Source organism: Dromiciops gliroides, chromosome 6 (assembly GCF_019393635.1).
Source record: "Dromiciops gliroides isolate mDroGli1 chromosome 6, mDroGli1.pri, whole genome shotgun sequence".
NCBI classification, from domain to species: Eukaryota; Metazoa; Chordata; class Mammalia; order Microbiotheria; family Microbiotheriidae; genus Dromiciops; species Dromiciops gliroides.
In genome coordinates this window covers 227,392,970-227,409,773 of record NC_057866.1, presented here as the reverse complement: position 1 = coordinate 227,409,773, position 16,804 = coordinate 227,392,970, and the positions used below count along the sequence as shown (strand labels likewise).

Below are 16,804 nucleotides of genomic sequence, written 5' to 3'. Positions count from 1 at the left end.
TAAATGTGCTAATTATTTGTATGCTTATTTTAGGTTAGAGGATTGAACATTATGTTTTAAGTTAGCTAATCTTTCACTACGATGACTACTTTCTCTGTGAACAGTTGCAAATTAAACTAGACATCTATATTTATAGGCAGGTTAACTTTTTGGTTCTGGAACATAAAATGATAGGATAAATAAAAATGTGAAAAAGGAAAAAAAATCTGAGTTTCTTTTAATTCTCTAACATTTACTTTCTGGGTCTTTTTAGTTTAATTTATTACTGTCTGAAATCCAGTGATACACACACACACACACACACACACACACACACACACACACTCACTCACTCATTCACTCACCAGGGCCAGTGTCCCTGGTGGCCCCTGGTAACATTGGCCTGTTGAATAAAATGCAGTACTAGTAGTGGACAGCTACACACATGTATCCACAGTTAAACTACAGTGATTCAATACTGCAACTGAAACAGTACTGCCAGAAAAAGAAAAGGTAAATATCATGTTTCCCAATTCATAATTCTTTTTTCCCCTTTTTTAAACAGTTAATGCTGTTACAAATGCTACTGATGTCAGGATAAGGCAAAACACAAACTGTCTTCCACCTTCTCTGCACTATTAATATAGACTATTTTTGAACAGTTTACTGATACTACATGTGTTGCTATCCGTGACAGATAAAGTCATGAAAACTTCTCTCTGCTATTTGGATTTCTAAAGCCTGATTCTGATATCAGCAATGTGGAACCTGATCATATCAACTATAAAACACTTATACTTTCTCATTTAAAAACTCATATTTTTGGGGGGGCAGCTAGGTGGTGCGGTGGATAAAGCACCGGCCCTGGATTCAGGAGGACCTGAGTTTAAATCCAGCCTCAGACACCTGACAGTTACTAGCTGTGTGACCTTGGGCAAGTCACTTAACCCTCATTGCCCCCAAAAAAACCCCCTCATATTTTTCATTTAAGCTTCAGAAAGTGGGAGAGCCCAATTCCTAATCCAACACAAACTAATTTTATAATTTAGGGTAAAACAATTACCCAGCCTGCTTCTTACTTTCCCTATGTGAAAAAGAGAAGAAAAATTGAAGTAGGCCTCTTCTCTTTCATGCACAGGTTCATGTCATGAAGGTAAATGGGAGCTATGCTAGAAAAACATCACTGAAGGGTACAATTTAACTCCATTCAATGACCTAGTCAATGTCATTAGCCTTCGTTTGCCAGAATTTGTGCCTGTCTCCCACAGCAAAGCCTGGTGAAAAGGTCTGATGAGGACAACAGGAGTTAAAATCTATCCTTCATCAGAGACAACATAAACAACTGTTGGCGACACAGGATTCTCTCATCTTCCTTTGAGTCTTGATTCTAGGTTATTTGGTGTCTGCTTATTTTTGGCACAAAGGATGAGGAAAAGATTAAGCATATGAGACAGTTATGAGGCTGGAAAAACAAGAAGGAATGGATGAAATGGGATGCAACAAAATGAAGCAAAGGCCAGCAATGTAGAGGTCACCTTTTCTCCCTTCTCTCCTAAATCACCCTTCTCTCCTCGAGGACCAGGAAAACCCTGTAGGAAAAAAAAGAACAACAAACAAAACCAACAATATCCATTGGTTTAATGTGTGACAATGATGATGGGGAAATATTCAGATTTATTGTTTTTCTCCAGACGTAGAAGTAGTTAAGAGTATTCCAAGAAACTTCCAGATCAAATTAATAACAACAATAGCTGACACTACTAAAATGCTTTAAGGTTTTCAAAGTTAGCAACTGGACAAACCCTTTATGCAAGTCTGATTGATTTCCTTGACTTCTCCAAATTCCCTTTAGCTTCTGTATGATGCTTTTCAATGAATTCTAGCAGCTTCCTGGCTTCTTCATAATCTTTCAAATAATGTATTCAATAGAATGTAAACTCCTTTAGGACAGAGATTGTTTCATTTTTGTCTTTGTATTCCCAGTTCCTCGTATAGGGCCTGGTATAAATGCTGGACTCTGGAGACATTCATGGTTAACATACAATTTAGGTTAAGATTGGATTAAGAGGAAACAGAAGAATCCTTGAGATAAAGCTTTGTAAATCTTAAAACAATATATATGTCAACTATTATTGTTAATAATGTTAATTATAATTAATAATGATATTAATAATGGCAGAAACTACATAAACAACTTAGAATCACCACATGTGAGCAGTATTTGTATTTATTACATAACCTGGCTCTGACTACAGCAGGGAAATCATAAGTAATATTCTTTCATTTCGTTTCAACACCATTCGATTTAACCTAGTCAATTCTGTGTGCTAAGCACTAATTTTCAATCACTGGATTGTGGATGAAGAATTGGGAGGAACCTCAGAATTTATCTAGTCCAACCCCCTCACTTCCAGATTAGGAAATTTAGGCCCATAGAAGTTGTGATTATTAAGTGGCAGGGCTTGGAGTTAAATTCAAGTCTTTTTTTTTTTTTAAGTGAGGCAATTAGGGTTAAGTGACTTGCCCAGGGTCACACAGCTAGTAAGTGTTAAGTGTCTGAGGCCAGATCTGAACTCAGGTACTCCTGAATCCAGGGCCAGTGCTCTATTCACTGTGCCACCTAGCTGCCCCTAAATTCAAGTCTTTTAACTCCAAATCTAGCTGTTTTTCCATGGTATCATTTCTATTTGGGAAAGTAATTTTAAAATGTTACGATTTACTACCCTACATTAACTTTCTCCCCTGATTGTGTCCTTGTCCTACATTCATTACACACAAACACTTGTAATACATTTCACAGCACTCTCTAGTATGCATAGTGAATGGTAAATATCCAAGCAATATCCATGCTGTTATAGCTATGAAGCACACTAGTTATTCAATAGGAATATGTTCCTTGTAAGTTTTACTTACATCAAGACCAGGTTCTCCATCCTTTCCCTGCCAAAGAACCATATGAGCTACATTATTGTTCCTAAGCTTAGGCTACTGTTTCCCTACTCAAGGCACATCCTACTCAGGATGTTTGTGTTAGCAAGTGAGCACACAAGTATCAAAATAACTACATTGGAAGTATAGAAGTTGGGTTTTTTGGTTTTTTGGTTTCATCCACTGGTCAAGTGAAAAATATTCCTACAAATGTTCCCCACTTTCTTATTAAAGATTGATTGGATTTTCATGATGTTCAGGGATCAAACTGACTGAACTTTTTTTCTCTCTGAAGTTTGGTACCTAAGTCATTATTCCAGGAGTTGATTTTATGAGGGAAAACCAGTCATTTTAAAGCCATGTAAATTCTGAGCATATGTGCTTCTTAATGCTTCTTTTTTTGTTTGTTTTTGTTTTTTTGCAGGGCAGTGAGGGTTAAGTGACTTGCCCAAGGTCACACAGCTAGTAATTGTCACGTGTGTGAGGCCGAATTTGAACTCAGGTCCTCCTGAATCCAGGGCCTGTGCTTTATTCACTGTGCCACCTAGCTGCTCCCTTAATGCTTCTTTCATAGCTAGTATTTATATAGTGCTTTAAATTTTGTAAAGTGCTTGACAAATGTTACCTCATTTGATCCTCCCTGGGGGGTAGGTTCTTTTCTAAGCCCCATTTTTACAGAAAACTAAGGCAGATATCAGTAAAGAGATATAGCTTATAACTTTGAGAGGCAGGATTTGAATTAAGGTCTTCCTGTCTCGAAGCCCTGTACTCTAACCATTGCACCTTCTAGTTGCTTCTAAATTAGTACGATTCTAGCTTCTTCACAGTGAAGCATGTGTCACCGCTAAATGTTATACTGTGTTCAAGACACTCTTCTGGTCTCGTTGTAAATGAAAAGAATATGAAGAGAGAAACTTTTTAAAATGTTACTTTTAAGCAGATTTTGTAAATAAATACTGGCCAAAGAAAAGAAATCACAACATGGTTGCCCAGTAATCCATCCTTTCTCATAGTATAGTTTATACTACTAAAACAATATACTTCCAATGTCAAGTTCAGTGTCAATTCCAGTGTCAATTTCAGCAAGAAGTCTGCTTTGACTCTACCTACTAATCACTTGGTAATTCACTTCAAAATCAGAATGTGTTTAGGTCATAGTTTAAGTTCTGTTTTTTTTTTTTTTTTAAAACAAAGGCTCGCATTATTTATTTATTTATTATTATTAGTTTTTTTTTTTTTTTAGTGAGGCAATTGGGGTTAAGTGACTTGTCCAGGGTCACACAACTAGTAAGTGTTAAGGTCTGTGGCTGGATTTGAACTCAGGTACTCCTGACTCCAGGGCTGGTGCTCTATCCATTGCGCCACCTAGCAGCCCCTTGTTTGTTTTTTAATTTAAAAAGAAGGGAGATATATGTAGAGCAAAACAACCATTAAAAACTTGATTATATTTTAGCAATATGTTTATATTATATCAATAATTTAAAGAAAATGTTCTTATCAACTATGGTTATATAAATATCATTGTTTGCTTTATACTTCTATTTCCATGTGCCTGAGAATTTTCATAAGAGCAATGAAAAGACAGACAAGGGACCACTTCTTATTCTAAGGATAATTTTTCTTCACATTTGTAGTGAGTCACTGGAGTCTGTGGGGCCAGGCAAAGGCTATATTCAAGCCTCTGGGAGCTGTGAGAACTGTGCCTTCTGATGTCCAGGGCCCACCACAAGACAGAAATGGAGAAATGAGCATTGCCATCAACAATTTTGGAAAAACTGATTTTTTAAAGTGATAATACTGTTGTATAAAATATACAACATATTGAATAACATGCTTAATGCTATTCAATGTTAGTTTCTTTTATAACCAAGTGGATAAAATAAACTGAGTAGTAAAGCTGTTAAATTCTAATTTCTTGGTTAGAATTTCTGCATCTAATTTTTATGCACTGAACTTCTAGTGATGAGCACCTAGTCAAATCAAATGCTACAAGTGAAGAATTAGAAACAACTTGAACCCTGGATTGTACATTACCCTGGTTTGTTCCAGTCTGTGGTATTTTCCATTCTGTGTGTATGTGTGTGCATGTGCACGTGTGTGTGTACATGCATGTGTTGCCTTCCAGATCAGGAAATAGAAAATTACCATGTGTACACAGGAATTCAAGAAAGAATAATGGTATTGCTGAAAGAAAAAGGCATATTTATGGCTGTATTTCAGATGATTACTGCTTTCCTTAAATGATTATTCTGCTGCTCAAGGAAATGATTGGGAAAATAAGTGACATTTCATCAAGGTATAGACTAATGAAAGTTACAGTCAACTCACAGGCAAACCATAAGGTCCTCTGGGTCCAGGCTCTCCCACAGCTCCCTTTTCACCCTAAAATAAATAATATTGATACAATAAAAAACAATCAGATACATATACACATACTTTATTTTTGTAATAGCCTAGCCTTAAAATTTCTATTTGAAGTTTACCTATTCCATCCTGTCAAAATCCCAGAGTAATGGTTTCAGCTGGTCATTTCAAATAATTTATTATTAGTAACTCACAATTGTAATACACAGAACATACTTTACTAACATCCCAGGTGTGTTATTCACACAGGTGAAGGTCCTATGGTAGCTGGCTCCCATCAGCTGTGTCAAAGACCTTATTGGTCTAAAATATTGTAATTGAATTTCCTATTACAGTGTGGACTTCCCCCACTATTTGTTAGTTTATTATAAATGCAAAGATGAAATATTCTGATATCTTCTATTAGTGATATAAATTTGTTGCTTCTTTCAAAGGGCATTTAAAAACTATTAATCTCCCTTGTTAGACATTGTCCAAGGTCTGGGTTTTGTCTTGTTTTAGGAAGATCCAGGCCTGAGATTCCATTAATCCAGAGGACACCTTCTGTGAACACAGGTCAGGAACTTAGAATCTTAGAGAATTGCCAAAGGTACTTACTGGTTAAGTCACACAGCTAATATTACTAATTACTAATACTGATTATTATTATTAATCTCTAACTAAAATATTGCTAGTAATTACTCATCATTATTAACAATAGTTTTCAGTTATTATTTAAGTTATAGATTAAAATTATATATTTTATAATATATAAATATATGAGATATAAATATATTATATTATAAACAAATTATTTATTATTTTGTTTGTTTATTTAAAGGGCATTTATGTAGCTCTTTAATGCTGTAATATACTTAATAAACATTATTTCATTTGATCTTCATAAGTAGGTGCTGTTGCTACCTTCTTTTAATGGATGAGGAAACTGAGGTAGGCAGCGATTAAGTGACTTGCCCAAGGTCATAAAGCTAGCAAGTGTCTGAGATTGGATTTGATATCACATCTTCCTGACTCCAGGCCCAGCACTCTATCCATTGAGCCTTAGATGTCAGTGTTACAGCCAAAGTCTTCAGACCACATCCAAATCATAATTGACAAGGTTTAATTGAGCAAAACAGAAACAAGTGGTATTTGAAGGCAAGACTTGAACTGATTTTTACGGTATTGGTTTCTTTTTTCATGGAGTGGTAGTGGGGAAAATAGTTAATTAGTAATTTCATTGGTTTAGGAAATTTCCAGTGAGAAAAGTCCTTTCACTAGTGCAGATCAGCACTTAACGGGGAGTTGCTAGTGTTAGAGTTGCTGGGGGATGCAGGTCTTAAACTGGAGTCTTCTGGACCCTGTTAAAGTCTGTCCACAGATCCAAATCTCTCTCTTTCCATTCTGGTTTTTCTACCAGGCTTCTGAGAATTGAAAGATTACTTGAGCAGAACTATCATGATCCGGGTATGGGGGAACAGGGGTGGGGGTGGGGGTGGATGGTCTCACGACAAGGAGACAGCTAAGGAAACAGAGGGCAGCACTATTTGAAATACCACTTTCTTCTGTTTCTGTTTTGCTCAATTAAACCTTGTCAATTATGATTTGGATGTGGTCTGAAGACTTTGGCTGTAATACTGACATCTAAGCAGGTGGTTGGAGGGCAGATATTCCCTCAATTTTGGCAAGCCACTGTGTGGAGATCAATTCATGGCCGAATTTTAAGGGTTACCAAATCATGTCTCTGGAATGAAATGTAGAACCCAGATACTGACCCTTTCCCATGAGTATGGCCTTAAAGTCTTCCCCCTTGAGAGGGCCTACCCTTGGTCTAAAGGTGCCACATTTATGGACCCATTCCTTTGGAACTGTCTTCACATCTTGGGGTGCTTTTCTTTGAATATCCTCAGAAAGACACATTTTCATCTTTAGTGAATGGCTTTGATTTTTTGAAAAGCAGTCCCAAAGTCTAGTGAATAAAACAAGTGGTCTAGTCAAAATGAGATGACTGTCATGGACTACTATTGACCTTGGGTAAATCATTTAATCTCTTTAGGCCTCAGTTTTTTTAAGGTAGATGTTAGAATATAAGGTCCAAAAAAGTGTGTATTGTTTTACTTTTGTCTCATAGATTGTGGTATGATGAATAGAATACTGGGCCTAGAGTTAGGGAGGTCTGACTTCAAATCTGGCCTCAGCCACTTAGTAGCTGTGTGACCCTTTGGCAAGTCTAAACTTCCATTTGTCTTGGTTTCCTCCTCTGTAAAATAGGAATTTTACAAATGGTAAGTAAAAGACTGTTGATTGATTGGGTTTCAGAAACCAATTCTAAAAGAGAGGCTTCATAACTGTGGTATTATTAGTTTAATGTGTATTGAAAGATACATATTGAATCTCCATTGAAAGAAGACACTCCTTTGTGTGTATTGATTCTGGTATACTTAAAATATGCACTCAGTGGTTAGAATGTTGTTCTTTGAACCCGGTCAAGAAACCCTGGGTTGAAATGCAGCCTGTCACTTCTTGGATGTACAACTCAGGAAAAGTTGCTTAACCTCAGTACTCAGTACTCTAGTACTGAGTTCTCTACTGAGTTCTAGTACTCAGTTCTCTAGGACTAACAGGGAGTTCCCATGTGGAAGCTCTTCTAGACATTTATTGGAACATCCTTCCTTAGTTACTTCTTAGAGTCGGATGCAGGATGTTTGGCTTTTGGTCCTAGGTAAGACAATCAGAGAGATGCAGGGAGAGAGAGGGAACATGCACAGAATCACAGGTCTAGAGCTGGAAAGGACATCAGGGGCCATCTTGGTCAAGTCCTTCAGTTTACAAGGAAGAGACAGAGAGAACAAGCATTTATATCATGTGCCAGGCACTATGCTGAGCGTTTTGCAGATCTCATTTTATTCCCATAACAATCCTGTGAGGTAGGTGAGGAAAATAAGACAGTAACTTGTCCAGGGACACATAGCTATTATCTCAGGTCTCCTGACCCTACCTACTGCACCACCTAGGTACCTTTAGAAGAGAAAGCCATTTTTCTTTTTTAAAGTATCAACATCAGTATTTCCAGTGTCATAGGAATCAGTGGCAGGAAAGTAATGTTGTTCTACCTATAAGCCTGATTCCATTTAGGCCAGCTTAACTTCTCCAGAGTTTCTAACACCACTCTCTACAACCCTGTATAAAAAAGGCAGCCGAATAAATAAACAAACGAATGAATGAATGAATGAATAAACAAACAAATAAATAAATCAATGAAAAAAGGCAGCCAAGCCAAAGCAGCAGAGTGCCTGATAGATGGCCTCCATGTCCCAAGCAGGGGGCACTTCCAGAGACCTGATGCTGGGTTCTGTTCTGATACCTGAGCATGCAAGTTCTTATACTGATGATGCTCCATCTGGCTCCAAGTATATCATCAGTGGCTGTCTTGGCTCCTATAACTGATCTCTTGATTCTTTCTGCTCCAGCAAGGACACCTGATACCCTTGTGACACATCAGGAGCCATCGGAAGTAACAGCTGATTTGCCAAATGGTCAAATCCAGCTTCCCCTGCTCTAGCCTCAGGGCATGCCGCCAAAAGAATTTAGGAGATTTACTGATCTATTTCTAGAAATAGTCACTGCCTTTCTTGACCCCATGCTGGTAAACCTAATCCTGTGGGAAACCTTGGAGTTACATGTTAAAATGTTCATTTTAAACTTAGATAAACACTGCTCCTATTACCTGTAGAATTCACAGATCAAGGGGGGCAGCTAGGTGGTGCGGTGGATAAAGCACCAGCCCTGGATTCAGGAGGACCTGAGTTCAAATCCAGACTCAGACACTTGACACTAGCTGTGTGACCCTGGGCAAGTCACTTAACCCTCATTGCCCCGCAATAAATAAATAAATAAAATAATTCACAGATCAAATTACACATAGTTACACACCTCTGAAGAAAAAGATACACTTTTGTAAAAGGTCAGCTTCTTTCAACACCTCAAGATTCACCTCTTTGGGGAAGGGATGGAGGGAACAAGCAATTATTAAGCACCTACTGTATACCAGTCTTTGTACAAATTTTACAGATGAGGAAATTGAGACAAGAGGCTAAGTGACAAGGGAGGCTAAGTGATAAGGGAGGCCTCCTATCTTATATATATATATTCTGAATGGGGGGGTTGCATGTGCATATGTGTGTGCGTGCATGTGTGCATGTGTGCATGGACATGTTCTTTGCAAATATGTTAAAGCTCTATGTAAATGCTATTATTATTATTATTAATTGTCATCATCATGTATTTTTATTCACCGGACAATCAAACAGGTCTGTGATACAAAAAGGAAGAGGTCAGGGATAAGTTTTATCCTCTTAAGGAGTCTCAAACAGCTTCCTTATGGCTAGGGAAGGAAGAAGGGTTTTTGAGAGGTAAACGTGAACATTCATTTCTGTTGGTGGTGAGGGTGGTCACAATGACTTGGGTTCTTTGATCTTCTTTGCTAAGGGGGAGGGGGTAGAAAGCTATGAAAACTTTCTGTGAAAAGGAGCTTTCTATGAAAGGCTGCCTTCCAGATCCTGGAGCTTTTAGCCCCATGACTAAAGCTCTCCGGCTTCAAGCCACGTGAAAACATCTTCCTTATGGAAGGCACAGTTGTATCTTTAGTTGTCTGCATCTCCTTGCTATGCAGTCTTTGGAATCACCTTCTAGTGGGAGATTCTCACCTCCCCTTTTCTTCATAGAATGTGTCACATTTACTCAAGAGATGTGTCACAGAGCACCACAAACTCTGACAGCCCCTACCTCTCCTTTACTGACATTGAATAGCGGCAGCCGCTCTCCCGGGGAGAGAAAGATGGTAGCCCCTCTAGGCCATGGTCTTCACTCCACAGATCCATTTGAATGGTTGTAGGAACATAAGAGGAACTTACTCTTTCTCCTTTAGGGCCGGCAGGTCCATGGGGTCCAATAGGGCCATCTGTCCCCTAAAAATGAGACAAGGAGAAAAAATGTAACAGAAGCAGAACTCAAACACCGCTCAGAAGCAAGCGGAGCTTTGCTAATTAAATGCTGGAGATATCTTGATGCTCCTCATCTTTTTCCCATGTTTTACTTCTTCAGATTAACTGCTTATCAGCTGGGCATATTTACTCCTCTTCTCTCCTTATGTCACTGCTCTCTTACCCTCTATTTTTTAAGGCAGAAATAGAGGACTTCCCTGACCCCCCACACATTTTTTTCCTCTGGCGGGCTGATTTGGCTGTCAGCAGCAGCTGGGGTTCCTCTGAAGACTTGGCCAGAACAGTTGGAAGAGAGTTGAACAACCTTATTTGCTGAAAGTCAAGTGAAGTGTGATTGTTAACAAAGTTCCCCTGCTCAGATCAAGCCTTCAAGAGGATCTTTTGAGGAAGTGTGGTGGGTGGGAAAGGATGAAGAGGAGGAGGAGGAGGAGGAGGATGGGGTGAAGGGAAGGCATGATTCCCCTGGCTACAATCCCTAGTGTTATCCTGTTAGCAGCAGCAGGCAGCCTGGACTACTTGATGACAGGATTCTCTTCTCTCCTCCCATTTTAGTGGTCAAATCGCCACTAGAAGAGGCGGGAGTTAATGTAAATAAATCTAGCACATAGAAAGAAATTCAGAGGTCTCCATGAAAACAATGGCAGCCTAAAGGAAGACTGTTTTGTTTTTGAACAATAACAGAAGTTGGCCTTTCATGTTTCTTCCTTTCACCTTCTAGAAATGCCACTGGAGTCTGATCCTAATTGCTTCCTCCAGGGAGATTGTTTAGGTTGCCAAGAGAACGTAAGCTAATAAGGCCAGGGACAATTTGATTTCAATATTTGTAAACCACCACCTTTTGAGCAATGCTATTTGGGCAAGTGAGTTGCAAGGTTTATTTTAAAATATATTCTAAGAAGTATCTTAGAACCCTTCCTACTGATTCCCTACTTTGTAGTTTGTATACTGGTAAAACTGATGAAAAGGGAATCTTGATTTAAAAACCAATCTCTGGAAATCTAAGTCAATATGTTTGTGAACGTGCAGTCTCAATCGCTACTTCTCTTAACTTCAAAAGCCACTCTCAAAACACTTCAAATGCTGAAATCCAAGAAATTGACGGAAGGGTGCTGTTAGGAACCCAAGGTGGGAGACCAAGCTACAATAAATAGATATGTCTCATTTAAAGGGCAGATTTGCTGACATAAGGATTCACTATTTAGTGCTTTTGAAATGTACATAAACTGAGAATGAACAGCAAGTAAGAACAAAGGCCAGAATCAAATCCTCTTTAGTGCCATAGGAGGAATGGCCCCTTGGAATTACAGGGAATGTGAGACTGACATAACAGAGCTGAGTTTTCTTGGAGACATGAGCCATACCTGCCCATCTGTAAAGTAAACAGAATTTGGGCCAGTTTCAGCCCTGGAGATGTCTTTTGATAGTTCTGGGTTTCATCCACAGAAAGCTGCGATTTCACTCCCCCAGTCCTCCCAGCATGTTTGCATCCCTCTTCCATTTCAGCACTAAGAACATTATTCATCATTTTACTCAAATAAACTGAGCTGAGAGATGTGTCACAGAGCACCACAAACTCATGAGGAAGGCATGCAGAGGAAGACAAGGGACTCACCCGGGATCCTGGCTTTCCGTCTAAGCCAGATGCTCCCTGTATGGTTAGGTTGGAAGCATGGTTGGTGGGTGCAACACAGATGACAAGAACATGAAATTAGTAAGTAGAACTGATGAACAAATATAACAATTCAAACAACAGATTCTTTGGGTTCTGAACTGACTACCACATTGCTACAACTTGTTAGTTAAAAAAAAACACAACAACAACACACACAACAATAAAATTCTCTCAGAATCTCACATTTCATGACATTTCTATCCCACAAACCCTTATTTATAAAGTAGACTAAAAAGTAGTCTAATAACCAAAATAACTGCAAAGTTCTACCTGGATACCATTTGGACTGCAACAGATGGTTTTTATAGGGACTATAAAACCCACAATATATTAATTTCTTCTGAAGAGGAAAAAAAGTGGCTTAATCCTATAAAAAAATCTTCATTTTATTTTTCCTTTTAGAGGCAATTGGGGTTAAGTGACTTGCCCAGGGTCACACAGCTAGTAACTGTCTAAGGTGAGATTTCAACTCAGGTCCTCATAATTTTAGGGCCAGTGCTTTATCCACTGTGCCACCTAGCTGCCCCAAGAAAAACTGCATTTAAAAAGCCAATTACTACATTTCAGTATTCCAAAAGATAAAGGGAATGAAAATCTGTTTTTACATGTTAGAATTTTAGGGGGAATGATAAAGTGAATGACTAGACCAGGGATTTTCAACTGTCTGTGTTTAGATTTCAAGGGGTCTGTGTATAATAGTAGGTAGTCATTTCTAGGGCAGAGGGGAGGGTAGAGAAGAAAAAAAAGAAAAAATTTACATTATAATTTTGTTGTATATTTGAAAGGAATAGCAAGTTGTGCATAGTAGATTTGCAATTTCATGTACAATAGTCTTTTTATTGTACTTTTATGAAAATGACTTTTTATTCCATAAATTAAAAATGAAAATTTATTAATTAAAAAAGAAAACTTGGATGGGGAAAAATACATCTTTATTTTCACTAACTTTTTTTTTTTTTTGGTGGGGCAATGAGGGTTAAGTAACTTGCCCAGGGTCACACAGCTAGTGTCAAGTGTCTGGATTTGAACTCAGGTCCTCCTGAATCCAGGGCTGGTGCTTTATCCACTGCACCGCCTAGCTGCCCCCTATTTTTACTACCTTCTAACCGAAATTTAGCATTTCCTTCAATTATTTTTGAAAAAAATTCTTAGGAGTCCATAGGTTTCACCAGACTGCCAGGGGTCTATAACACAAAAAACGAAACTCTTGGGCTCCCTGTCTCCCTCAGCCTCCATCCCTCCTCTTTTTCTGGTGGGGTTACAAGGGGTGGCATTGGTACAGGGCTTGGATAGATTGCATCCCATTAAAGCTTCAGATGGATGCACTGCTAGATTTTACCACTAGAGAGAGTACTTTGAACAGAGAACATGTAACAAACAAAAGATCTCACTAAGAAAATCTAAATCAAACTCATCCCTAAATAAAGTATCTGAGATCACATGGCAATTATTTCAATTTCTCTGTTTTTTTAAAAGCATGTTTTCTCTGATTTTTGATCAAAGGACTACAAGGACCATTCAGTCTGGAATCAATTGTGTAGAGTTTAAACCCTGAATACCTGACAGATTTCCAATGCTTACTTCAAGCATGACTATAAGCACTATTTTTGACTTGACATAGAGGATAGATTTTAAAGGTTAGAATATTTTTACCCCTGTCATTGATGTGATTGGGGAATTTAGGAAAGATAAGGCACTGGCCTTGAGGTTTCTTGGCTAGATTGCAGGTGAACTAACTTGTTGTATTCCCATCTTTTCCTTTAGATGTAGCTAGTAATGCAAAACAGAGAGGTGGGGGAGTTGGGGGTGGAAGTGGGGGATATTATTGCACATTATTCCTTATTGCAAACAGTACCAAAATTGCTACCTACATCTGTTCCTACAAAAAATACAGATGGGCAATCCTTATCCAGAAGTGATGATAAGAAATATCTTTTGTTTTAGTAGGCAAATCATTCAAACAATTGCTATAAAGCAATAACTAGGCAAATTATTTCATTTTGAGGATTTTTAAAATTAAAATTCAAGCCAGTCATGTATTTTTAGACCTATGGCTGCTGCTCTTTTCTCAGAGCCATCATCACCTGGGATGTTGACAAGTTTGGGGAAAACTGGCAGAAATTTTCCAGGATGGAGATAGTCTAAACCTGTCTGGAAGACCAAATAAATGTTGCCCTTCTGGAAGGAGAGATTTTAAAAATCTGTCAACTAATAATTGGCTTTTTGGTTATTTATTATTTGGATTTTTATTTGCAATAAAACCCTAAACTGGAAGATTGCTTAAATTTTTATCAAATGTGATCCCATTGAAACTTATATCTAGTTCCTTTTGTTCTGTTTTTTCCTGCGGTACTTGTGGAGAAAAGGTTGGTATGAAAGATAGGGAAGGAAGAGGAACCTAACTTTCATTGTTTTGAAAACCTATTTAAAAATCCCCCTCTAAAAAATCTAACACCACCATGACCTTCTGGAATGGTATGTGCAAAACAAACAACATGAAACATTCAGAAGACAATAGGATCACACAGCATTGTCCTCACACGATGAACAATGACCAACTGCATACCTGCCAACGCTAGGGAGCTACAAAGTGTGGCACTAGGGGAGAAAAAGAACTTCCAGAAGTCTTTAAATCTGCACTGAATTGTGGGAATATTTTTGGAGAAACCATGTGAAATAATGAGTTATGTTGGTTTTAAGAGGGGGGCACTTGCACTCGTATATGGGAAGAGTTGGCATGTATGCAACTGAACGAAGTGGCAAAAGTGACAAAAAATGCAGACTCTGGGGAAAACGGAATAGGACTGAAGTGCTCCTGAGTAAACCAGAGTTATTGGTTAAAATAGAAAGACAAGTCTGAGATTTGCACTAAAAATTGAATAGTTTTCTTTACTTACTGGAAGACCAAGGGGTCCTCTGTCACCTTTTTGACCTGGTTCACCCTTCAATCCTTTAAGACCATTTAACCCTGGTTCACCCTAAATGCAAAAGTAAATGCCAATTTTGGTTGCTATTATGGGTGTTTAAAACTGGGACAGAAGAGAGCCAGTCTCAGAAATGGCTGCAAATTTCAGTTTTAAGTAACAGCAGAGAATTATCTTTTATCAATTCAATACACTATGGTTTTGGGGGTGGGGACAATGTTAATTGAAATGTGTGGTAGAATAAAAAACACTGTAATTGTTGACATCTTTATAGAAGGAAAAATCCCTCCTGAATGAATTAACTTCATTATTAATCATTATGTCACTTTGGAAGTGAAATGTTTAATTATCATGCCACTATGGAAGTGAAATACACATAGCTGTGGCAAAATGCACTGAGAAAAACCCAAGGGGGAGGTGCTGAGGGAGTTTTTGTAATAAAAGCTCACTCTGCTGGAACGGCAAACTGTAATATGCAGGAGAGTCTTAAGGATGGATACTTTAAACCTTTAAGCATTTCTGTTCACCCAAAGAGGACCAGGACAATGACTGATGAAATAATGCCTCAGGAAGCCTGAGTCCAATGATTTCATCAAACATTGATGTACAAATGCCTTCTTATGCTGCTGAATCAGATTAAATGCCCAGAATGCCTGTTTCCAGGCTCTGCTATCCCATATGTAAAAAAAGTTTTTAGAAAATGTTTATCATTCATATGTCTAATGTGACATATGTCATATAATGTGACATATCTAATAAAGGGAGAATAAAATGGTAGCTCAAGATGTGTGCTAAAAATCTTAGTGTAGTGCAGCTCACAGTTTAATATGATAGCTTTAATTTAGTATTTAATATAAATAATTTAATAAATTAAAACAATGAATTAACAATCGATTCTTTAATTTAACATTATAGCTAAGGCTTTAACAACTTAAAACTGCACTAAGGCTTTTGGGACAACCTGTACAATGTAAAATTATCATAGAATCACAGTCATCTGATCCAACTCAGGAATTTCCTTCTATGACACTCCCAGATTCTGCTTTAGGGTCTTTAGTGAAGGAAAATCCACTATCTCCAGAAGAGGTTCATTCTGCCTTTTTGTTACTGTTGTTCGGTTGTTTCAGTTGTGTTTGACTCTCCATGATTCCATTCAGGGTTTTCCTGGCAAAGTTACCAGAGTGGTTTGCCATTTCCTTCTCCATAAGCAAACAGGGGTAAGTGATTTGCCCAGGGTCACATAGGTTGTAAGTGTCTGAGGCCAGATTTGACCTCACAAAGATGAGTCTTCCTATTAGCTTCCCCATTCTTTTGAGACAGTTCTAATCATTGACAAGTTTTTTCCTTGTACTGAGGCTAAATCTTCCTCTTTTCAACTTCTGCCCATTGCTCCTCTCTTCTGCTCTCTGGACAGCTAGCTCTGCTAGCTGGACAAGTCTAAGACCTGTTCTGCAGCAGGTTGAAAACAGCTCTCGTCAGCCACTCCCCTCTTTTGGCCAATTGGCCAAATCTCCTCTTTTCTAGGCCATTTCATTTATTTATTTATCACCATTTTGTTCTGCGTATGGCATATCTTTATCATCATGCTCACCCCTTTCTAGCTGAGTGTCACATTTTCACAGTCCTACCTTTCACAGTGGTACCCAGAACTGAATACAGTACCTCAAATAGGGTCTGAACAGGAAAGTGGGACTGTTACCTAACTGTTCTGGGTACTATGCTTCTCAAGGCAACTTCAATTTGCCTTCTTTTTTTTTAGCTGACATATTCTAGTCATATTGGGCTTGTCATGCACATACAGAAATACAAAATAAAGAACACAATCCATATTTTTTGTGTGAATTCTTATCTATTCACTCAACTATAGAATTTAACATTTATCCCTATTGGATTTAATCTGAGATTTACCCAATTTTTAGAGATCTTTTTGGATCCTTACTTTGCCTTTTAAAGTG

General features: G+C 38.1%; 1 protein-coding gene across 1 annotated transcript in view; it reads right to left on the bottom strand.

Moving 5' to 3' along the window:
* COL25A1 (collagen type XXV alpha 1 chain) overlaps positions 1–16,804 on the bottom strand; it is a 604,312-nt gene that overhangs the window by 16,157 nt on the left and 571,351 nt on the right. Inside the window, 4 exon segments of the mRNA XM_043971186.1 lie at positions 1,515–1,568; positions 5,236–5,289; positions 10,164–10,217; positions 11,866–11,901. Coding sequence (XP_043827121.1) covers positions 1,515–1,568; positions 5,236–5,289; positions 10,164–10,217; positions 11,866–11,901 — 198 coding nt within the window.